This window comes from Anopheles funestus, chromosome X (genome assembly GCF_943734845.2).
Source record: "Anopheles funestus chromosome X, idAnoFuneDA-416_04, whole genome shotgun sequence".
Taxonomy (NCBI): Eukaryota; Metazoa; Arthropoda; class Insecta; order Diptera; family Culicidae; genus Anopheles; species Anopheles funestus.
Window position 1 is genome coordinate 16,283,886 of NC_064597.1, and position 23,793 is coordinate 16,307,678.

The following is a 23,793-nucleotide window of genomic DNA, read 5'->3' on the forward strand; positions in this document are numbered from 1 at the left end:
TGGTGCACCGCAAACACATGGACGATTAATTCCTCGCATTCCAGCGGATCCTAATGGCGGGAAACTTTCATAATTTTTTTTTTTTTGGTGTTTGTTACCGATGAGATGGAAATCAATAATGGACACATGTGGAAGAGTGAGATAAAGCTAAGCGGGAACAAAAAAAAACAGCTTGTAGCATTATGTTTTATCGCAATATTCGCGTGTTATTTTGTTTAGGCGAGGAAAAATTCGCGACGCCGTTGTTCATGCCGGTTATGCCGTGCTGGTTTTGCAATCGAACCATACACATCTAGCCGTGTACATATATAAAGCACACAACAAACGCATACACGAATAAAAATTAACAATACAGCAGGGGTGTATCAAAGTCAGCTCCATCAAAAATGGCTCATGCCTCCGGATACTGGAACGGAAGGGGTGGTGTGCAGCTCATAACCTTCAAAACCATCTAACCGGTGGTGCGCAGAGTCAAAATGGCAGTGGAACAAACCCGGATGGTGGTGTAACAGGGATGAGAAACCTGCATGTGGTGGATACTCAAGTCTACGGTATATTGAAACATTTCTACACCTTCTGACAGGTGTCTTAAATGTAGACTGCCCAAGATACAAATTTTCAGACATACTTTGTCACTATGATGTCCAGTACAATTCACATCCACGAGAAATGACTAGAACATGCAGACATTTTGTGATGTATTGATGTGCAACTCTTGTCTTGATGAATGTCTTGATATAGCAAATCGCAACTCCTTCTGCCTTATCTGACATCATATGTTTGCTTATGTTCCGGATCACTAATCATGAACTCTAAACATTCGTGTAACGTATGCACGTTTTTATGAATGCATTCTCCTTCATCTGGCATGCTACATCTACCAACATCCAATATGACTAACCTATAGGTACCATGCGATTTAGTGAGCCGTAATAAATGGCGGACTTGATCATAGTAGATCATAATTCAATATTTAAAGTTTTGGAAACTGAAGCGTTTTTATTCAATGGATATTTACTTCCATGAACGGCATCTTTTAGCATCTTCATTATAACATTCTTGAATATTAAAAAGGAATAATCACATTTTGCAATGGTTACACAACATTTAAGCTGTAGTTGCCAGCATTGCCATTCCCTGCCAGCTATACCACTTGAATTTGGGACATGAACCAGAGGATCACTTGAACTCTGTCCATATTTTTACCGAGTCGATTGGTGAACAACAAGAAAGAGAGAGCAAGATAACAGCAGCAACAACAAAAAACAGGACCATTCGTAGTGCGATTTTGCGCAGCTTTTGGAGCCTGTGTGATGTGTGGAATGAGGACAGCCAGGGCAAACGATTCGATGCGATGAATCCGGACCGTGTGTAATCAATAACGGGAAGGTGCTAACGGAGTAGAGCATGCTTTGTGTGTGGGTATGCTTTTTGCTTTTTGCTTGTTAAGATGCCAAATTGGAAGCAACTTGAAATTGGTACTAAATTCAATGTAGGATACAAAATTGAATTCTCGCCCTCAGTAGGTTCTTCATGTCACCCTCCAAAAAAATACATTTAAAATTGATTTCTCGCCGACAGTAGGTCCTCCATGCACCCCTACAAAATGTATCAGCGCAAAACGGTGAATGCCGTTCAATCTCTGACCGTCCTTTCCGGATGTTAGATTGTTGCATGGTTTCAGTCGCCATTTGTTAGTTGGTGGCCGGTGAATGTACAGTACTCTTCGCACCGGGATGTTTGCGTACACGTGTATGTGTGCGTTTTCGCTACCAAGCGAAACAAGTACGTTCGGTGTCAACCTCCACGGAGTCCGGGGTATTTATTTTATGGTGGGTTTTTTTCGCGATCCCCTGTTTTACGCCCTGGTCATAATTCCTTTCCCCTGGAGCATTGGTGTGTGCAACCATCGCTAGATACACACATTAAGTTAATGAGAAAAACGGTGAGAAATCATCAGCTGGTGACATCATCTCGGTTGGATACCCGCACGAACCCGTACTAGTCTCATTGACGTACGCAAATTTGCTCTTAAAGCTTCACGAAAAATGGTATCTTGCGGTTGAGGATTAATACCTACTGTCGCGAGCGCTGATACCCACCAAGGCCAGGTAGCTACGGCGCTTCGCTATCTTTATGACAATTTTAGAATGAGATATCTATTTCCGGTAAATACTTCCGCTTAAGACATGACATCGCATACCTGTTGGTCGGCACTTTACATTAATTGCTCGTCCGTGTCACGACCGAATGTTGATTGATGGAAGTCGCCGCTTCTGGACTCTGTAGAAATAGGGCCTCCTTTATCTCCGAATGTAAACACGTACACACAGTCATACGCACAAAACACTCAATCACTGTATCACAGGCGCCCGATAAGATACAGTATGCACAGGTTGTGCGCGATAAGGCACGACGATAACGATCCGCGTAGTGTTGATTATCTGACCAGCAGTCGATAGGAACAGTCTTCCAATCGGCAAGATGATATCAACAGCGCCCATCCGCGTACGAGAACAGTCATCTGTTGACGGCCTCGCACGAAACGTCACGCGAACGGAGCGCATTCCAGCTCGGTCCGGTTTGGTGCTGAGCAGCGGAGTGTGCGTATGCGACAGTGCGTCGGTAGTGGTGGTAACACACCAACACACCGACGGCATTGGCGGTTTTCCAGCTAGGTCACGCAGTGTACGCAAATTTGGGTTCACGTGGTTGGATGTTTATATTTTTCACTTCCAGAACCCCCCATGAAATAGTCCGAATCGAAAGAATCGTGCGCCTGTTGCGCATACATGTTATATATTTGATAAACCATTTCGTTTTGTAAATAGTAGTAAAACACTGCTCTGTATGGCGTAAACCGTCATTGATTCGCGTTCAAATCGATTATCATTTTGATGCGATTTTTTAAGGTAATGTTTGGCATTCAAGTGTAGGATGATTATGTAAACATAATGTAGGCTAATGAAGTATTAATATTTATTGCAGGCAGCATATCATCTTTGAAAAGAATGTTAATTTATGCTTTTTTTCAAGTTTTTCAAGATTTTTTTTCAATTCAAGTTACGTATACGTATTGTGAAGACCATTTTAAATTATTTTTTTAAAGCAAATAAAGTACATAAATAACATGATTTCTTTCAATTGGAAGTAACTTTTCTCAGGATTTAGAAAAATAGATTTTATTTAAAGATAGAAAATAATCAAAACTGTACCTTAAAAAAACACAAACGTATAAATTTAAAAATCGAAGATTTAATTTTTTTTTTAAATTACCATGTGTTGATTGAAAATTAAAACCGTAAAGCATATAGCTCGGGCCTATAAACACACGTCTATTGTTTCGTAACGAAACGTCAACAAATTGTCATTAATGTCAAAACAGCACTGAATTTGCACAAGTAAAAAAAATAAACAACAGAACCGAGAGAATTCACACTTGCCATCAACCTGAAGCGGTAAAAAGCGGAATAATCATCACGGGGCATGTAGCCTGCCACCGGTTAGCCGGCTCGCAATATTCTACAACTCAACTTAAAATTCTGATACACTGCATTCAACCATCCTTCCCGGACTGTCGTGCTAGAAGGTGTAAGTGATGTGCAAATATGTAGGAGATAAAATTGTGAAATTCATGGCTGAACATCAGTGGAAGCTTATACATTCATCAACGATTCATGATATTTATCTGCTTTTCAAATAAAAACACGTATTATTTTCTTCTTAACAGGTAAAACCAAATAGTGTTGGTTCAAAATTCAATTTTCCCATCAAGAGCCGGTAGATAAAAACAATCATGCAGAAAATAAAGATGTTCGTATCGCGTAACCTGGTGGCGATCGTCATGGTTCCTTCCTTGGTCGGTCTGCACTGGGCATGGGATTCGCTGCAGCACAACAGGGCACTCGTATCCGACCAGGAGCGTAAAGACTTGCCGGTCGTGATTGTATGTAAATATTTCTTATGTCTGCAGTACAATTAATGTTGACAAGATTTCTCTTCGTTTATTTCTAACACAGGCAGCTAAAGCATTGTGGGAGCGTATTACGAATAAAACGGACTCGAACAAACCGCAGTAAAAGTACGCGATGGTCAGCACTACAAGCAATTGTTTGTTAATTATTCGTTTTATTCTCGGATATAGTAATAGAACGCACTCGCTGTTATGGGTGTAGTTTAGATATCATGTATGAGAATATATAAAAAATGGGTAGCTTTTGAACAAAAATCGCATATACATTGATAATTGGCGGGTTTTATGCAACACTTCGTGCGCGGTCTGTACAGTATCAAACATGCACACAAACAAACGCAGAGACGCAAGCGCGCTCGTACGTGACGGAGCTGTCAAAATCAGCTGTCAAGATAGTGTCGGTTTGAAGCAGCAACCTCCGACGATTGGAAAGGATAGCAGCGCACGGTACGGGTAGGACGGTTCTATTTACGTTTTCTTTCCATTCAGTACAGCAAAATACGCGACCAGCACACACATCTACATCCCTTCGTAACGCTCAGTAACGGCAGCAGCAGTACGAATCGGTACAATAATAATTCCGGAAAGGGTCGCGTTGATTGACGTGTGTTGTTTACTGTTTACGGAACAACGGGCTGGCAAGCTGACTGATTGGTTAACAGCGTCTCGTAACCTGGCTGGTTTGTGCAGTAGCATCCCCCTATCAGTCCCGGACACCACGGACAGTTTGGATGCGGTTGTTGCTGAAAATATTCCGCACCATCAGCAACTTGTTCATCAAGCCAATCTAAGCACCCACAATCTAGGCAAAGGTTATTGGATGCGTGTAGCACCGACCCGTTAACCGCTAAAAAGGAACTTGAACGTACGAGGACACCGTACCACACAGTCCTGCCCGGAGGTAATCTGTTTGGCTGTATTGCTCATATGTGTGTGTGTGTGCGTGTATGTGTGACCGCTGATAACAACGCAGCAACGTGTATCGCGCACTACATATTAGAGTGTGTCAAGTGGCCGGTATTGATAGCAGCATCCAAAGTAGCGCGCGGAATTCCACAACCATTCTTCCTTTTTTTTAATTAAGAAGAGCGTTCCTCTTACACGAACTGGTACACTGTCGCTTTTTTAAAGGTGCGTATGTTACGTTGTCCATTTCGGTACAGTGTGTGGCGTTCGTTTTTCTAATGCTAATGTTTTACTATTTTATTACACCTTTTTTTTAATGCTCACTACCGATGGCTTTATGTAATCAACGTTTTGCGACCTCGAAAAGACGAGGAACCGTATGAGTGGGTGCTACTGCTTTAAGTGGGTGAGGCCGCCAAGTCGAGATGCATATAAATATTTCCTTCTTTTCGCGATCGACTGTCTCATGGAAAAGCTGCTGGATTTACCTATTATTAATTTCTGAACCATGTGTAGTACGGTGTTGAGTAGTGGTGGTTAAAAGCGGGACGAAAATGCTTTGCAGAATATGATCAAACAGCTTGCGTTGTTTACTGCTATGATCAGCATAATTCTTTATTATTGATACTATTTATAGATTGTTTCGTATGTGTGGCGATGTAACATCCATCACTACTCCGCACACACACCCTCCGCGTTTTTAGTCAATTTTGCGTGGCTGGAGAAAACAACAACGTAACAACATCCCCCACTGTAACATCTTCTACACCCTGTAGACGCACTGATGCGTGCGTAAAAATATTGCAAAGCGAAACTACGTATATCTCTGTATGTGTGTATGTGTTCGTGACATTCACATTTAAAGATGTTAAGCTTGTAGTCAGGTTGGAAGGAAATGGAATTTGACCTTCGCCGATTGACGCGACGGTTACGGCGGTTTTGCGGTATCGTAATCTACGTTGACGAAATATGACCGTTACTCCATGTTAGTGTATGCTTGCCCACTCATCCCCACGTACACACACACACACACACATGCATGCACACACGCACGTGCGATGTGGAAACCCTTCAGTTGCGAAAGGGTGCAGCACTTGAGGGATGACGACGCTGTGTGTATCTTTGTTGATATCAGGGTCGTAAGGCCGTTGGCTTGGTGTTTTTCTTCCCCTTTATACTAAAAAATACCTGTCTCATCGTACATGCCACAAAAGAGATGGCCTGAATCCGGTTTCAATGTTTTAATGGTTGTTTTACATATTTTCTTTTCACCTTGTAGATCCAATCGGTGGCAGGAACTGAACTGCTGAAGGACGTCACCATCAAACCTGCGCCGGTACATACAGGAAACAGGTTTATTTTACCCAATCCACCTGTTCTAGATTGTGGCAAAATATCGCAGAGGATTGAGTTTTGCTCGATGCATCGAGCAGAACGCCAGCCCGAACGTTCACGTCCAGCCGGGAATATGCACCATTCCATCCCGACGATGCTGTGAAGCTGCTATCTGTTCAAAATATATTTTTTACCTAGGTAAAAGGAAACAGTAACGTTTCGCATCATTCCCATATTAACGTTCCGCTCTTTCATTCTACTTTTAGGAGACCTTGTTTTTGGAGTTTTGTATTATTTGTTTGTTTTGTGTGTTATAGTTTTACTTTTGCATGCGTGCCACTACGCTCAGTGGCGAACTGCTTCCCGCCCGTCAACACGCTGGCAGCAACCCTTGGGCAGCAACGGATGCGGTGCGAGGTGAGCGTGCGGTCCTTCGGGTGTAGGGGACTCTGACCAGCTAGTCGTTTCTTATCTGCGGCAAATCTTTAATGTACAGTGTTGTGCTACTTCTATCAAAGCAAAAGCGAACCCGAACATACATTGCAATCAATCGTAATGCATGCAATCAAGATGGCTAGTGCCGGGATTGGCGGGGAATGGTGGGGAATGGTCAAAGGTGAAATTGGCACGTGCTGGATTTTTTTTTCTTGTTCTGTTCTATACTTTGGATAATGTTGTGATTTAGGTTTAGATAACGAAGAAGTGAGATTCGTGTGGTAGACAAAACAATTGTTTAAATTATATAACCATTCATACTTCCAGACATGTCAACGAACAATCGACAAGCATCGGAAGCGGTACCAGTTCGGCCCAGTAATCTTAACAACCGGGATGTAGTGCTGACCAGTTTGGTTGCCGGTGCAACGGCGGGTGCGCTGGCAAAAACCACTATAGCACCGCTCGACCGTACTAAGATTAACTTTCAAATCAAGTAAGTTATCTGTGTGAGGTTGTATAGACATATTCAGCATACAGATTCATTAATCGGAATTAATATTTGAACTGAATGAATGAACTTCAATCTCAGATTCGTGATTTTTTGGCGATCTTTTTAGAGTTGAGTAATGGTTCGAATAACTCTTCAGTGCATAATCATACGACTAGCTTTAAAGATACATTAGGAACAACATTCGTAACACGGTTTCCGATTTTTCGGTTTTTGTTTCATATTTTAGCAAAGACGTCCCATACACGTTCCGGGCAGCGCTTGGGTTCCTGCGAAATACGTACGTCCGCGAAGGCTTTCTGGCACTGTGGCGCGGTAACTCAGCCACCATGGCACGCATCATACCGTACTCGGCTATCCAGTTTACGGCCCACGAGCAATGGAAGAAGATACTGCAGGTCGATCTTCACAGAGAGTAGGTCGATCGAATCGGTGATGCGCCGTTCTCCGCTGACCGGTTACCTGTTCTCTCTTTCCAGCACGGAGGTACGCCGTTTCATGGCCGGTTCGCTAGCAGGCATCACATCTCAGTCGCTGACGTATCCACTCGATCTGGCCCGTGCCCGAATGGCCGTGACGGACAAATACTCCGGCTACAAGACGCTTCGGGAAGTGTTTGTAAAGATCTGGCAGTGTGAGGGTCCGCGAACGTTATACCGTGGCTATTGGGCAACCATACTCGGTGTCATACCGTACGCCGGTACATCGTTTTTCACGTACGACACACTCAAGAACGAATACTACAGTAAGTGAAACAGCAGTGTTTAGTTGTAATGTAGGTGTGTTTGCATAGTTTAATGTTTCTTCGTCTTTCCTGTTTTTTTTACAGAAAGGACGGGAGATAAATCTCCCAACACTGTGATATCGCTCACGTTCGGTGCGGTAGCGGGCGTCATTGGTCAATCGTCTAGCTATCCCCTAGACATCGTGAGACGGCGTATGCAAACCACCGGTGTGACGGCTCAGTGTGCCGATCAGTACCTTACCATCGGCCGGACGCTGATCAAAATATACAGGTATGTTACACTGCTCGTATATTAGCTATATTTGAAATCATACTTATGTGCATTTCAATCCACCCACAGGGAAGAAGGACTTATCGGCGGCTTTTACAAGGGCTTGAGTATGAACTGGATCAAAGGTCCGATAGCAGTGGGCATCAGCTTTGCAACGTACGATCACATCAAGCATCTTCTACGGGAGATCATACACATCAGGGACAGCGACCGGTCGCGGTAATGTCCTTTTTCTACGGCAAATCCCGCATACCCCACCCATCCGTAACGTACGCCGCACTACCTTGTGTTTTCGGGCGCTAGGGCGGTGGAATCCGATACTCTTCGAATTAGCATTCGAATATTCTACGATAGAAAGCATTGAAAACAAACCTTAAAAAGGCTGCACGACAATAACACCGAATATTCCTACCGCCACAGTCGCCAGCGCGCATGTATGAGTGCGCGTGTAAGTGCGTATGTACGTCCTTATAAGCTAGCGAACGGGTGTACGAATCGTCAATCGGATAAGTGCCATTAGCTGGTGTTGCCTTTCGCTCCACTATTTTACAAAGCGAAACGGTACAACGGGCCACCGTTTTGTTTCCCAGACCAGCACACTACGAAACCATTGCACAAAGCATGAACTAGTTTAGCGTAACGAATCTATATGTTATTTAGTCATTTTCCCGTAGGGCGGCGTTTTTGGTGCAACCACTTTCGGATTCCGCAAGCCAATTGGCTTAAAGCTTAAAAGAAAAAAAAAAACAAACAAAGGAAACCAACAGGAAAAGCTGCCATCCTACGCCCTCTCCCCGTCGTGTATTGGTTTAGAATCATCACGCGGGCAAAATTAAACGGCAGAGAGATTCGAAAGCATTTTCGTTCCAAGGAGTGTCTCTTTCAAAAAGATGATACGAAAATCAAATTAGCAGTCCGCCATGATGCCTTAGTGCTGCACCGGCCTTTATTGAACGGAGTGAGATAAGGGTTTTAAAACAAAATCCACTAGTTGTTAAAATTATGTTGAATGGAAAGGCGTTGTTAAAAACGCCTCGGTGGTTGTTTCCCCTATTTCCATTACCATTGGGCTACAGATACGATCAATAAAGCACAAAACCCTGGATCCACGTTAAACCTAACAAATGTTTTTTTTCCAGGTAATTAGACTATTAAATGATACACCCAAACATTTAACTCATATTTAAAAGCAAATCGAATAAATATTATTCTATAATTGTACAAAGAAAGAAATTTCCTGAAAACTAGAAGATTAATATACCTTGAAGCACGACTACCTGTACTATAAACACTTTGTGCGTGTTTATAAACGTAAAATCAGCTGTCAATTCGCTCGCTGCGTTTTCATGCGCCTGTATGTGTGTTCTGTGCATGCACAGACAACACGTTCTTAGCGTTTGGTTACAATAGCTTTTACCAATGCAAACATTGTGATACCAGTAGGAATTTAATATATTATTTTTCCTTGTGATGCTAGTGGAGTAAATATTTATTAACTTGCAATCTAACCAGAAATAACACGGCGCGATGAGTGAAAACAAAATTACCGAATACAAGCTGCTCGAGCGACTCGGCAGCGGAACGTACGCAATCGTGTACCGAGCCATGAAAAAGGTTTGTCCTAGCATTAACCAGCTAGTGTTGTATGATAACTAAACAAAATAAATCTCTACTATCGGTTTCCTGTAGACTACGAAAGAGATTCTGGCGGTGAAGGTGATGGCAAAGAGTAAACTCTCACATTCGGCTATGGATAATATAATTAGTGAAATCAGTTTGCTAAAAAAACTAAAACACCGGCACATCGTTGAGATGCGCGACTTTCTCTGGGACGATGAGAACATCTACATACTGATGGAGTATTGCAATGCCGGCAACCTTTCGTCGTACATCAAGCAGAACCGCACGCTCGACGAAGGGACGTGCAGGCGGTTCCTGCAGCAGCTTGCCCTTGCCTTGCGCTATATGCGCCAGAATGACGTGAGCCACCTGGACCTGAAACCGGCCAATCTGCTGCTCACGAAAGAATCCGGCACGTACACACTGAAGGTGGGTGATTTCGGATTCGCGCAGCGTCTTAAGCTTAACCAGGAAAATACGGCCGTGAAAGGGTCCCCGCTGTACATGGCACCGGAAATATTGTTAAACACCTCGTACGGACCAGCGGCCGACCTGTGGAGCGTTGGAGTGATACTGTACGAGTGTCTTTTCGGCAAGGCACCGTACAGTTCGACCAGTCTGCACGAGCTGGCCGGTCGGATCCATCGGAACGATCCGATCACCATTCCACCCCGTCCAGCCATTACGTCGGACTGCCGCCAACTACTTACCAGTCTGCTACAGCGCGATCCGGCCCGCCGCATCACGTTCGAGAAATTTTTCGACGATCCTTACCTCGATTTGGCTCACGTGGCGTGTGAAGAAAATCTCGAAAAAGCGATCGAACTGATAAACCGTGCAATCGCGAAAGAACAGCAACAGGAGCTGGGTGCTGCCTACCGTGCCTACTGCCAAGGGCTGCAGTACTTTGTACCGATAACGCGCGCGGAATCGGACCCTACCAAACGACAGCTCTTGCGGCAACGCGTCCTAACGTACCTGAATCGCGCGGAAACGCTCAAACAGCACATTTACGCTAACAGTCAGACGATGGAGCAGCAGCAACAATATGCGACAGGTTCGCACAAAGCAAAACCACCCGATGAGAAAAGACCGGACCTCGGATCAAAGGACCTGCCGGGTGGGAGTAATGCTTGTGGTACCGAGGCGAAAGCACCAGAACCAGGCTTAGCTGAGCTAGCGCGTGATTTTGAAAACATTGCCCGCGGGCTCAAGATTGGCCGTGATGCGGATAGGGATGCGTCCGAGAACAAGCTAGACGTAGCACTGGACGGTTACACGACAGCGCTCGGTTTGCTCATACCGGTACTGCACAAGGATATTACACCGACTCAGAAGAAACTGCTGCGACAACGGATCGTGCACTGGATGGAGGAGGCGGAACATATTAAATCGATCCGTTCCGCTCAAATCATGCAGGAGATGGAAAGCACGGAAGCGAACCATTACGGATGCACCGTCCAGTGACGGGGTTGCCTGAATCAAATGGAAAACAACACAATTTGCTCTCTCGCCTTTCAATGACACGCTTACCGATTCGATTGCACACATCGCACCGTATGAACAACACACAAGCAGATGAAACACAAACGCACGGGATACTTCCGGGACTAAAATCTGCAAGAACGTTACCCGGCTGTAGCGCACGGCTTTGGTACAACCACATGGACCGTAAATGGATTAAGATACTGTGATCAAGTGATTGAAAATTCTGTTTCTTCACATGTTATTCCATTTCTATGACGATTCGATCTAAACAGGTCTGCCTCCTGAATGCCTGGAGCTTTATGTTGTGATATCAAACTAAGCTCTCAGTGCGGATCGTATTCGTGCGAAACAAGGTGGACACTACAGCCAACATTAAACTTAATTTACGATTCTATTCCAGTATTGTTAAACGAAAAACGATTTGTTCCTATATCCCGCTTACACGGCTTTATTAACTACCGGGTGATGTACGGTGTTTGGAGCAACATCATCGAACGATCCCCTCCCATGTACACGATGAGATTTCCCGTTTTAAAAACAATATAATAAAGATACACGACAGCTCGTAAATCGTATTACGCTTTGTGATTTAACGATAGTAAACATTGAAACGACTATGTCGCAAACCGTGGTTTGCGCATTGCGTGATTAGGTTAATGCAATTAATTTTATACCATCGGTTAGTGCTGATTTTGTGTTCTTCCTTCGTAATCCGAACCGGGGTTTTCGTTCCGTGATTGAACCGCAAGGCATAGCCATATTTCCGGGTGACGCAAACGTTTCTCGGAATGCAAATCGCGATGTAGCGATTGCTAGGGTTTGATATATTAGTTTGAATCAAAGTTATCGCCATGATTAATGTTGTAGCAAGTAACGAAGATAACTTAAAGATGATGTTTTATTGGAAATGCTACAAAAGAAGACAAGGAATGGTACTAGATGCATTGATTGGACAATATCGGTGCTTATTTGAAACAGCTACACGTTTTATTAATGTTTATTAAGTTCATTGTCCTTGTTATCGTTGATGGTTGAAGCGCATAGATTACAGCTTAAACCCCATTTTTAAACACTGCTTCTCTAGTTAGCACAAGTAGCTAATTTTTTGAAATGTGCAAAACAATCCAAAAGGGCTAATCTATTTCAAAGTTGCATTAAACTATTTGTTTAGCTATTTAGAACAGCGGCCTTTTTTACCATTTTCGTTTTCCCCACAACACAACTGCATGGAGATTGCCGATCCCTGACTGTATATTATCGTCATACTGACATGATTGTCATCTGTCAAGGAATGCAAGATGGCGTCGGTAAAAAGAATATCGTCATCAACCAACATATCGTAACCCGTTCCGTTCTGCACACCCCCAACATATCGATCTACATGCCCTTCAGTTCCTCTGTAACAGTGTGTCCGTGTGGTGCGTGGAGTTTTAAACAGTCCCTAGATAAAAAAGTGCATGTTGTGAGTCGGGTACCACGCGTGTGATATCATTAAGTGTGCGAAGGCGAGAAGTAAAGAAGGAGCCCTTATTTTTGTGTCGGGTAATTTTCGCGACATCTCGCTGAACGGAGCTTTTGCTATTTTGTGGACAATTTATTACCTTCCCTGGTAGAAGGGAAAGGAGCGTTCCGGTACTTCTTTTCCCGTCAGGTTACTTCCTGGGCGCTTAGTATTGTAATCGGTTGTGTGCGTGTTGTATGTGTGTGTGTGCGAGTGCTATTATGTTCCTCTCTATTTGCGTACCGCAAATAAATACCTCTTTTTTTGCTAAATGCTAAGCAGAAGAAAGCTAAAATATGCTTTACTAATGGATACTCCACCCAACTCAGAGTTACGGCGACAGAGGGCGAATATAAAAAACGAACCCTTTCGTTCGCTTTTGTTTCGAACCTTTTTCCACAGCCGCTTTCTGTACCCTGGATTTTTTTCCCCCCCGGCATGACATGATCGCCACCTCGACACCCTTTTGTGCTTGTGTGTGCGCAAGCAGTAGTATACACACACACAAACACTCGCAGTTTTCTCGATCGCGCATTTGAGATTTACATTTTTTTTCTGTGGCTGCAATGAAGCGTACACGCGGGTTGAGAAGAATATGAAAATGTATTCATAAAATAAATGCATGTCGCGTGCCCTTCAGTATCAGGGGTGAGAAAAAAGGCAATATTTCTTTTCCATCCATGCCGGCATTTTCGACCCGTTTAAAACCATGGAGCAGGGGATATTGCGCGTTGGCCGAAATGGGCTACAGCATAATGCGAGTTGGTTGAAAGCCGCGTGCGCATGTGTGCTTGTGTGTGGGTGGTTATGTGGCGCCGTGCTAATACGCGTGAAATTTGTTTATTTTGTGGGCTTAGTCGCGATTTTCAGCGTTCCAAGGAAAAAAAAAATCCGAAAGAAAAGGATGGGGGAGCAAAATGAAAGAAAGTGATTTGCAGTGTGAGAGAAAGAGACTCGGCCCTTTGTATGATATTATTTGCAAAGCGCGTGCCTTCATATTTAGAAGCAATATCTTTTGATGTTCCTTTTGTGCCATTTCACCAAGAAAAAAAGCTTGCTGCTTTTTCCCTTTTTTTTTGCTCTATCTCTCTTTCTCTTACCTCGTACATCTGACGACCATCAACGAAGGATCGCCGTGACGCACTCACACCCACACATTCCAAAAACGATTCTTATGTGCAGCAAAAAAAAAACGCGATAGCACGTTCCTTTACCGTTCGATGTGTGTGCGTGTGTGCGCATACGTGCGTTACTGCGGGCGCTATTCAATCAACCATATTGCAACGAATTTGCCTCTATTTCGCAGCGGGCAATCTGTCTGTCACCACCTGCGACATCCATCAAACGTAGCTGCGTGTACGTGTGTGTATGTGCGCGAGTGTGTATATGTAATGTGATTTTATACAATAGTGTACGTGTTCGATGTGTGCGATCAGATAGATAAATTTCAACACACGCAGTGATCTAATCTTGCACCCACCCTGCGAACAGCGTACGACACCGAGTGCGAGAGAGAGGGTGCGAGCGTGTTATCAGCGCTGGCCGCTCTCCTTACTCTACCATTTCCTTGCTTTCATTTCCACGAACAAGTGTGCGTGTGTGCGTGAGTGTGTGTGTGTGTGGTACGTTGAGGGCTAGGAAAGACCTACACGCAACGCGCTGAACGTGTGCGCACGGCTCAGCCGTTTTCTCGTAAGTATTGGGAGAATCTATACCGCCATTAGATATTACGTACCAATATGAATGTCAATATCTACAGATGTAGTGTAATGGTTTTTTTTTGTTGCTTGTTGGTTTGATTGGCTATAAAAATAAATGTTTGAAATGGGAACTCGATGCTGCACTGTTTGCATGATTATGATTAATGTAATCCCCTTTTCGCACGAAAGTCGCACATGAAAGATAAACAGACACAAAATTGTGAAGCGACTGGACAACACAAACGTTTCCAGACCATATCCGCTTTTGTTTGTTTGCGGGTGTGTGTGTGTGCGTCGTGTCGAAACATGTCAGTAGGTTCCAGGAACACGATCAACGATCGTCTGTTCCGTAGCGGCGTTTGTATTTGCTATGTATATGTTTGGAGCATACGTGTGTTTTGTTCACCGGTTATTGCGCTGCTGTTTTTAGCTCGCTATGCTAGTATTGTGGGTGGTTTGAAGCAAGAGCAGAAAAGGTATAAAGACTGTCTAGCGCAGCTAGGCATAGGATTAAGGATTTTTACATGTGTGTTTGTCTGGTTGGAATTTTCCTAAAGACGTTTTTGGAAGGTTTCCCAAGCACTCCTAACTGAAACTTTTTAAGCTTCTCACACGGAAACACGTTACAAACGATAGCTATCAAATGATATTGTCTTCTTAATAAATGTTTGTCACATTTATATAATTTATTTGCTTTTTAGGTTAATTTTTCGCTCTATGTGTCATCTAAATGATAATAATCCTAATCTGACAGATTGAAAATGTTGCTGTTTTCTGCATAAAAAAAATATGTTGAAGCATTTTTTGTTGTGAACGATCAATGTCAAATCAAATACAGTGGAGCGCCGATTATCCGGGTACCTTTTATCCGGCTGTCCCATTATCCGTGCAGCTCGGTAATGAGAGTTCCAAAGGTGAATTGACATTTATCTGCAAAACCGATGATGGCAAGAAATGAAAGCCTCAATAGGGAATGATGCAATTTGTTCAAGTTCGACGAAATAGAATAGATTTATTTTTCACTTATTTAAAATCCTTTTATTTGCACACTGAACACTAATATTTATCAATAAAAAGAGTTGTGCGTATTATCCGTGAAATTCGCTTATCCGGCAAGGGCTGAGTCCCGATGCGCACGGATAATCGGCGTTCCACTGGTAAAACGTCGATTATCTGGGGTGCTAGGGACTGGACTGATGCCGGTTAATCGATTTCTACGGATAATAGTCCCTTAAATGTCAATGTCACCTATACTCCGACAACACTTGGTCGTCCTGTTCCAGAAACATGTTTGATGTGACGGATCTCTTGGGTTGGACTTCATCTAATAATAAAATGGGTCTCTGTGGTAGTCCTTTTGATGCCAAGAATGATTCCGGACCAAACAATTTATTATCAAAAAACAATTAAAATTTTGTTTAGAAAGTAAAATAAAAACATTTCAAATAAATCGTTTGGTCAGAAATAATTTTAACCTACCTGACATCAGTACAAATGTTCACCACGGTTAAACAGCTGTCAATTTCCGGTGCACGGTTAATTCGCTCGCCGGTTGATCTGCCCCCGGATAATCGACGTTCTACTGTACATTCGAGTAATAGTAAAATTAAAAATATTGATTTTAAGGTTTTCGATTTTATTTGAATGAACCAGAAATATTTTTTACATATCCTTAAAATCAAAGAAATTAAAAATGAAATTATGCTTTCGGACAATTTATTTTAATTTGAACAAACATTAACGTCATTTCTTTGACCATAGGCAAAAGAAAACACAGTGATTGTGTTCGAGGGCATAAGCGTAATCAGATACAAGGGATTGTTCCTGTCTCATTCTGTCCTTGCTTGATTTCCTGCTACATACATACACACACACATACACACATGGGTAAAAATCCCATGTCGCCCCATCCGGGGGTGTCTAAGAAGATTGTAAACGTCTTGTTAAAAAAAACGCACCACCAAGAAGGCAACATGCGGGAAGTCCGTCGACTTACAAAGGAAACCTAAGAAGGTCTTCTCGGTTGAAGAAGGATTCGAAGAGAAAAAAAACCCTTTTTTTTGTTTATTTCGGTGTTTTTTCTTCTTTCCTTTGTCTTTCTTTCGTTCTCAACACACTGCAACTTCCTTGCTTCCTTCTTCCTTCTTCTGTGTGTTTAAACTATTTTGTTCACTGTGCCATTGGCACAGTCGCTTGATTTTATGACTTTGTGCTCTCGAAAAAGATCAGATTTTTATGACTTTTCCCTTATAGCGATCCTTCTGCGTGACGTTTTGCGTCCTGCGTGTAGATCACTCTCCTGCTGCGTATCGGGGTTTTCTTCATGCGCTTTCGTTGCTATTTATGTGTTCCTTTTAATTTCATCCTTCATCGTCAACAGTTTGCCCTTGTTGTTCATTTACGGTTCTATTAGGGTTGAGGGTTTTATACTTTGGTTGTTGTTGTTGATTTGTTAACTCAAAAGCTTTACCGTTTTGTTATTGTTATGTCTCTTCGTTTCTTCCCTTCTTTCCTATTTATGTATTAGTCGTTTTTTGTTTTTTGTTTGGTTCGCTCGCTGCAAACTAGTCTATGCTCGCCCTTTTGCCTTAACCTTGCATTTTGATAATTACATAGAATTACATAGAGTGGAAAAATTAAAAAAAGGCAGCAACACAAAAAATATTTAAATTCGCTTGTTGCTTGCACAAGCGCACGTGTTTTGCGTTGGGATTGGGAGTTTCCATGTTTCTTCTTCTTTTTTATCAGTCTCCACATTTCCCATATGCAATGCAAATGTTTGTGAAATAGATATACCGGAAGCATCGGCATAAATAATATATGCTGCTAATTAACTAATGACCAAGTTAAACATCTCACTCCATCTGAGTTAAAAGCACGAGTTAACTATCGAACTATGAATACATAAAACCCGAATTAGGGTGTCATCAAATGAAAAAAAGAAACAGTAAAATCAATTAGAATGGGATATAACATTTAAATTAAATTAAATTTAAAAACAATTATCATTTTATAAAATTTTAACGATTTCTTATGCAACGATCAGTTAACCAGATATGTACCCAAAAACAAACGAAAAAGATTGTGAACATCACCTTTTTATTTAACATGCTCCCTGTGCGGTTTTAGTTTACAGTGTTAGAAGATACCTTTTGAAAATTACGTAAAGAAAGGGTTTGGTAGGGATCGATTTCGTTTTTGTGAGCGAGTTGGGGTGTTGATTGGGGAACGAAAGAACAAACAGAGAGAAAACGCTTGATGCAGTTGAACGTCCATCAAGAAAAAGGTTTGTTATATGTGTAGTAGCAAGCGGTTACAATCAGTTTCATTATGCTCCGTTCCTTCGCGCGGTGTTTCAAAAAATGCTTGTTGCCAAGGGTATGGAGCTTACCGGGACCAAAACGAACTGAAAAGGATAGGAGGGAGGGAGGGAGAGAGAGGAGAACTGTCGGTCGTGAGAATGAAGAAAAGCATTGCTACTGATCATTACTGTTTCTTGTCCAAACCAGCAGAGCTCGTTCTGTGTGGTTCCACCTTTAGCGAATTGGAATGGTGAGAAAATTCCGCGTAGGTCCAATAGATTCGTTACAAATCTTCTAAATCTTCTAAATTTGCTTGCATATCATTCTATATGCGTAAAATGTTTCAGCTACTCATAATAGAATACCTCTTAGAAATCCCACCAAACATTTTTCTCATCAAAAACAGGACGATACACTAATGGGACTGATCGCACCACATTCAGGAATGTGTTTTCTTTGCTTTTTCTAGTATTGTCTTTGGCCATTAAGTTGATAGACTAATGTCAAAGCTGATTTTAACAAGATTCCCCAATCCGTTGCTACTAGTGAAGCACAGAAAATTCCTCTCTCTTTCTTCAGCTTACTAACATGTGTGCTAGAAGTAAATCATTACGTTTCTGATACCATTGTGATGAATCAGATAAAATACTTTGTACTTATGTGGAAAAAGCATTAACAGTTCATACTAGTATCTTAAAATACAGTACCGATTACAACGAAAACGAATCTCATGCTCTTGTAATTATCTTATCATTTTGCTATAAATACCAAAAAACAAAGCATTTCCCAGAAATATGCTTTACTTGAAATGGATAATATTAAAGCGTAACCGTTGATTTGTTTTTTTCGCTTTTTTATAGTTAACTCATGCAGGCTATTATTTTCAGGTATTGTGCAATTATTTATGTGAAAGTGTTAGTAAAATGGCCAAATTTAACAAACCAGTAGAAAAATATGGATTAATTATGGTTAAAAAAATATTTATAAAGTAATGTTTGCTGTTAAAGCATGTTGATGAGCAGAACAAATCCATATACTGTCGTTTAATTTCAATAAAATGGTTTCGGGATTTATCACCAAACAACTCAATTTAATCATCACTGTAATCATTAAATGACAAACTTTAATTGAGGTAATTTGTATGACATTCTCACTAAACCAGTTCGTATGAAGAGAGCTTATCCTTACCCTCGGGGCGGTAAATAGGAGAGCAGACCATGTTGGCTTAGTGTTAAAGGGTAAAGGCTAAAGCTAAATGTAATTTTCGTGCTGTTGTCAATTTCGTTTTGGGTTGTCTCATTGCATTCCGTCAAAAGTTTACCTATGGATAGAGATCTCCATCCGGTTGCCCAGCATCCGCAACTCTCTATCTTACTTTATTAGTCTTCTATGTGTGCCATTTTCATGGCTGCACCGAGTTTCATTTATGGATGAATGAGTGATTCCCCTATTTACTTTTGTTCGTACTGTGTTTGTATGTTTGTTCGATGGTTTTTTTTTGTTTTTGTACCGTGTGTGTCAAACGGGATGGGTCTTGAGTAGTTGTCCTTTGTCCTTCAATTTTCCCTATTTAGGGGAGGATGAAAAATCAACAACAAAACTACAGCAAAGTGATTTAAATTAATAATGATGCACTACATTGGGAAGCAAAACATATAAAGGAACTGGACAGGGAGAGAAGGCGAGATGAGGGGAAGGGACCATTTTCCGTTTTCCACATATCGCATCCCTACACCCTATTTACTGTGAACTGTTTTATTTTCCCGATAATATGGTTCTAAAAATAATTCTCGAGCTCACTGCCATACTCTCAGTCGCTCAATCGTATCCTGGCCCATTAACGGAGCCGTGCCTGTTTTGCGAGTGTCCTGTGTCTGTAATTTTCAAAATTCGGTCACCTTTCGATTCGAATTCAATATATGTGCCCCACCCAATACTACCACTGGCATCGTCCTATTTCTCTTTTCTGTCCGTTTTCTCCTTTTCGTTTTCAATTCTGGGAGCATCGCTTGCTCCATATTGGATCAGGTTGTTGGTGTTTTTTTTATTTTATTTTCTCCGGTTGCGAATAGCAACAGGCGTTCTTTTGCGTTTCCTCTCAACGATAAACATTCCACCCCCGCGGTTGCTTTTCACGCTTTACATCGTGAGCTACCTTACGTAGATTCGTCCTTTAAATGTTGTTCCGGGACACAACTAACACTACCAAAATAACGCACGAAGCGATCCGCTCTCAAGAGAGGCAAAATTGAGTTGCATGAGTGCTTCAAAAAAGGGTTGATCAATTTGTTCTAACGGTTTTTTTAATCTGTCTGCTCTGAAGATGCAAACAAGTATTTCATCACACTGCCAAGTGTCGAAAAAAAAACGATTAAAGAATTTAAGCAAAAAAAAACCAACAAAATTCACTACTGAAAAGCGTTCGTCTTAAAACATTTAACTTTTTAAACTGTTTGGTGTAGAAGTTAAGAAAGTTTTGACTTCATCTATATACATAAAATTCTCGTGTCACGGTGTTAGTGTGCAAACTCCTCTTAAACGGCTGCACCGATTTGTATGAAATTTTCGCTGAACGTTCCTTAGGTATGAGAATAGGTTTACCGCTACTTTTCGTTTCGCTAGGTGGCCTCTGGCCAATATTATGAGTTCTTTTCTGTTTTTCCTACGGGAGTTAGCCATTTTTTCAACACGAATAATGTTGAACACTACTGAAACAAAAAAGTTCTAACGAATAAATCAATCAAAGTAGGTACAAATGACGATTTATTTGTGCAATTTTCTTGATTAAAGCGTAAAGTGAGTGATAAATAAGTAAAAAGCAAGTGTGTAAATAATTAAAAAATGGTATTTAGTGATTTGCGGCTCGATGGTACATGTGAAATCGGTGGCTTCCACGGAAGCACCTGGTATTAAATCCCAATCGTCAAGGAAAGCCAGAAATGTCTCCTGAAGTAGCAGAATAGCCACAAAAAAGAAGAAGAATTGCTTTGATTGGGAATATCATTTGGATTAAGAATGGCAATAATTTAAGAATTTTCAATTAATCAACGATATTCTCTAATCGCCACTATAATAATACCACACGAATCAAGATTGAACACTCAAAATGTTTGCTTTAATTACAAAAGGCATGTTTAAGGGCAAAGCTAGGTTTGCCGGTTAAGCTAATCACATATAATAGTTAATTAACTACAGTGTTATAATTTAAAAAATGCGACGTCAACATTCTTCTTATACATCAACCGCTGTTGTCATTGTCAACCATTCTATTTCGACCTAACTTTAGACTCACAAGTAATTCGGACTTAGTCTTCTTCTTCTTCTTCTTTTTCTTGGCTTTAACGACTTTACAGGTCACGCCGGCCATTTCTGGATTACTAGACTTATTTTACCATGTAGCCGGATAGTCAGTCCTTGTTACGGGGGGACGTTCCGGATGGGATTTGAACCCGGTCCAGGCGTGTGGACCGGCGCCGTTTATCGCATGCTCCACCGGGCTGCCCCCTCGGACTTAATACATATCTTGAATAATTTCCAGTGGTGATCATATTGGCTTTTCTATATCTCCTGGCGCCATTTATCGGCTACGGCGCCTGTTATCTAAATCAGACATGTCACACATACGCCCTCATTGAGGTCTGAGCAAACCGGCCCGCAAGCCAAAACGAGTTTGACATCACTGATCTAAATATATCGCTAACGGCAGCACAAACTGAGGCTCGTCGCTTTTCGTTTCACCTAATCTTGGCGCTCCAGTCACTCAAACGCTTTCTCTCATTCTTTCGATGTGTGGAAAGGAGAAGGAAGGGAGGAAAGAAGGATATTATTCGTGCTCCTGAAAAAGAAAATAATAATATATTTATAGCAAGCTCTCCAAAACCATGTTGTAAGCCCGGGAAAATGAGCGCTTGTATAAAAGCAATCTCCGGGAAAACCCTATACTCTACTTACATTCTTTCCGTTTGCTGCGTTACTCCAAGAAAATGTGTTTTTTATGTTTCCTACATGTTTCTCCCTGTTTTTTTTCTTCCATATGTAGGAAAATTTGACGCCGGAAAGATATCCGGCAATTGCAATTTGTTGATAACGTTTGGTTTTCCTAAATACGCCCATATGCAGCAAGAATGTACGAATGCTAGAAAAACTCTTGCTCACTAATTGGTACTTCTTTCGAACAAACTGCAACCAGCTTGTAAGCTCTTCTTCTACCCCACGGTTTGTTCGGAAAACCGGCCTCCATCCAGTGTATGTTTTATTTATTTTGCGTGTGTTTTCGGGACGTTCGGGGAAAACTTTCAGCGAGTCGGAAAAACCCTCACTAATTTGTGCCGTATTTTGTACATTTTGTCGAACTCTAAGGAACCTGACGCCAGAGTTGACGTGACATGCGGGATATAGTGGCAGGGTAGTGTAAAGGTCTGGCAAGCAATAGATATTGGAATAGAATTAATATTTCATAAAGTATCTTTATTTAGTTTATTTATTTATACAATAGAACTATTTTCTCTTATAATGTTTAATAATTTAACAACAACTATGTTGATTCCAGCATCCTATAGTAGCTGTTTCTATTTTTATTTTGCTTATTATTATATTCTTTGCATACATTAGCAAACAACGCAAATCGCTACTTTCGCGAACCATGTAACAAGAGCGACAGTCCAGTCAGTCTGCTGTGTATGTGTGTGTGTGTGTGTGTTTTTTTTTGCAAGAGAACGAATAGAAAGAAAAACTCCACCACCCAAACAGCGCAGATAAGAAAAGGGAAAAAGGAACCCAACTAGAGGCCAAACAAACAATTCAGCGAATTGTTTTTGTCTCGCGCGTGCCATCAACAGCTTTTCCACCGCCATCTTTTATACAAGGGTGTTTTGGGGACCAGCTTCCTGTCGACGACAACGCTTTACGTAGGCTGTTGTGTCGTTGTCGTTTAATCCTGTTCTGTGTGTGTCAGCAGATGCGTGGAGTGTGTTTTGTATTATTTGCTTAGAGAAGCATTGGTTTTAATTAGTTTCTTTTATGTTGTTACATAAACTTCTAGTATGTGTTTTTAAAGCCTATTCATTGAAATATAGACATTATTGTTCATTATTTTACCTTTTTTCCGCAAATGTTGGTACTCTAATGGTACTCTCAAGTCACTCACGCAGGACACCTTCACACGGGAAAGGAAAGAGAGTTTTTTTGTAATAAATCAACATCGCACAGTAGTAAAATTGTTCTCCGAATAGCGGTATGTTGGAATAAAAAATTTATTTAAGAAAAAATTAAACATATTACATTAAAAATAAAATACATTATTTACAGGGAAGCGCAAATGATAGGGTGCGGCGAGCCCAATTTAAAGAATCACGCAAATGAATATGAAATACACGGCAGATGTCATCGAAACACGAAATACATTAGCAAATCGACAAAACTTGATAGAGAATCGCGTGCAATTGATATGAAACGTCAAATGGACGTGGTGTGTACATATGGGTGGTTTGAAGAGTTGACGTATAAATTAATGTTTTTTTTTGTGATTTTAAGTGGTGATTTTTATGTGTTAAATTAAACTTACTATAAATATGAATGGACGGAGCGCTACACACAGGAGCGATTGTGCGATGCGCTCCCAGAAGCGAAGTATCCTCGCTCCTGTGCGATGCGCTCCCATTTGAAAATTTCGTAAGGCCTGTAGCATATAGGCTACCCTATAGCCTTCCTTTTTTTTGAAAAAAATTGCAAAAATTTTTAAATTGATTTATTTTAATTTTTAAATTAAAATAAGTCTTATTAAATTTTTAAATAAGTTTTTTTTCACTCAAATAATGCTTTAAATTAAAAAAAGAATAAAAAATAACAAAAAATAAAAAAAAATTCAACTAGAAAATTTCATAAGGCTTACCTCTTGCCATTTTTTTTGAGCAATTTAGCATAGTTTAAAAATTCGTTTTATTTTAATGCAAATTTGTTGCAATAAATTTCTTTTTACTCAAATAATGCTCTAAAAGAAGAAAAGAA

The 23,793-nt window shown here is 41.2% G+C and overlaps 4 protein-coding genes across 9 annotated transcripts in view; all 4 read left to right on the plus strand.

Moving 5' to 3' along the window:
- The first annotated feature begins 3,362 nt into the window (after positions 1–3,362).
- LOC125765038 (uncharacterized) lies at positions 3,363–4,228 on the plus strand. The gene is made up of 3 exons (XM_049429894.1): positions 3,363–3,591; positions 3,731–3,946; positions 4,020–4,228. The coding sequence occupies exons 2-3, from the start codon at positions 3,797–3,799 to the stop codon at positions 4,077–4,079; spliced, it is 210 nt and encodes a 69-aa protein (XP_049285851.1). The 5' UTR covers positions 3,363–3,591; positions 3,731–3,796; the 3' UTR covers positions 4,080–4,228.
- Positions 4,229–4,330: 102 nt separating this feature from the next.
- Positions 4,331–9,292, plus strand: LOC125764941 (mitochondrial coenzyme A transporter SLC25A42). 3 transcript variants are annotated; one of them, XM_049429714.1, is made up of 8 exons: positions 4,331–4,420; positions 6,159–6,412; positions 6,481–6,631; positions 6,977–7,145; positions 7,390–7,575; positions 7,640–7,905; positions 7,990–8,176; positions 8,246–9,292. In XM_049429714.1, the coding sequence occupies exons 3-8, from the start codon at positions 6,544–6,546 to the stop codon at positions 8,397–8,399; spliced, it is 1,050 nt and encodes a 349-aa protein (XP_049285671.1). In that variant the 5' UTR covers positions 4,331–4,420; positions 6,159–6,412; positions 6,481–6,543; the 3' UTR covers positions 8,400–9,292. The 3 variants fall into 3 exon arrangements, with proteins under 3 accessions (XP_049285671.1, XP_049285662.1, XP_049285652.1); XM_049429705.1 differs by lacking the exon at positions 4,331–4,420 and adding an exon at positions 4,428–5,104; XM_049429695.1 differs by lacking the exon at positions 4,331–4,420 and adding an exon at positions 4,428–4,874.
- Positions 9,293–9,416: 124 nt separating this feature from the next.
- Positions 9,417–11,453, plus strand: LOC125764896 (serine/threonine-protein kinase ULK3). The gene is made up of 2 exons (XM_049429560.1): positions 9,417–9,790; positions 9,866–11,453. Exons 1-2 carry the CDS (start codon positions 9,704–9,706, stop codon positions 11,261–11,263), a joined length of 1,485 nt encoding a protein of 494 aa, XP_049285517.1. The 5' UTR covers positions 9,417–9,703; the 3' UTR covers positions 11,264–11,453.
- Positions 11,454–12,629: 1,176 nt separating this feature from the next.
- LOC125764686 (signal transducer and transcription activator) overlaps positions 12,630–23,793 on the plus strand; it is a 36,540-nt gene continuing 25,376 nt past the window's right edge. For 2 of the 4 annotated variants that reach the window (XM_049429231.1, XM_049429240.1), the window contains exons 1-2: positions 12,637–12,826; positions 14,092–14,477. The gene's annotated coding sequence lies outside the window, so the exon portion shown is untranslated. Of the gene's footprint in view, positions 12,827–14,091; positions 14,478–23,793 lie in introns of all 4 variants that reach the window. The other 2 variants (XM_049429202.1, XM_049429194.1) reach the window with 2 other exon arrangements.

What these genes read in the sequence shown, in the direction of transcription:
- LOC125765038 (XM_049429894.1), top strand. Translation starts at nt 3,797, where the DNA reads ATGCAGAAAATAAAGATGTTCGTATCGCGTAACCTGGTGGCGATCGTC. An exon ending in AAGACTTGCCGGTCGTGATT is followed by an intron (nt 3,947 to 4,019) that starts GTATGTAAATAT and finishes TTTCTAACACAG; the next exon opens with GCAGCTAAAGCATTGTGGGA.
- LOC125764941 (XM_049429714.1), top strand. Translation starts at nt 6,544, where the DNA reads ATGCGTGCCACTACGCTCAGTGGCGAACTGCTTCCCGCCCGTCAACAC. An exon ending in AAGATTAACTTTCAAATCAA is followed by an intron (nt 7,146 to 7,389) that starts GTAAGTTATCTG and finishes TTCATATTTTAG; the next exon opens with CAAAGACGTCCCATACACGT. An exon ending in CAGGTCGATCTTCACAGAGA is followed by an intron (nt 7,576 to 7,639) that starts GTAGGTCGATCG and finishes CTCTCTTTCCAG; the next exon opens with CACGGAGGTACGCCGTTTCA.
- LOC125764896 (XM_049429560.1), top strand. Translation starts at nt 9,704, where the DNA reads ATGAGTGAAAACAAAATTACCGAATACAAGCTGCTCGAGCGACTCGGC. An exon ending in TGTACCGAGCCATGAAAAAG is followed by an intron (nt 9,791 to 9,865) that starts GTTTGTCCTAGC and finishes GGTTTCCTGTAG; the next exon opens with ACTACGAAAGAGATTCTGGC.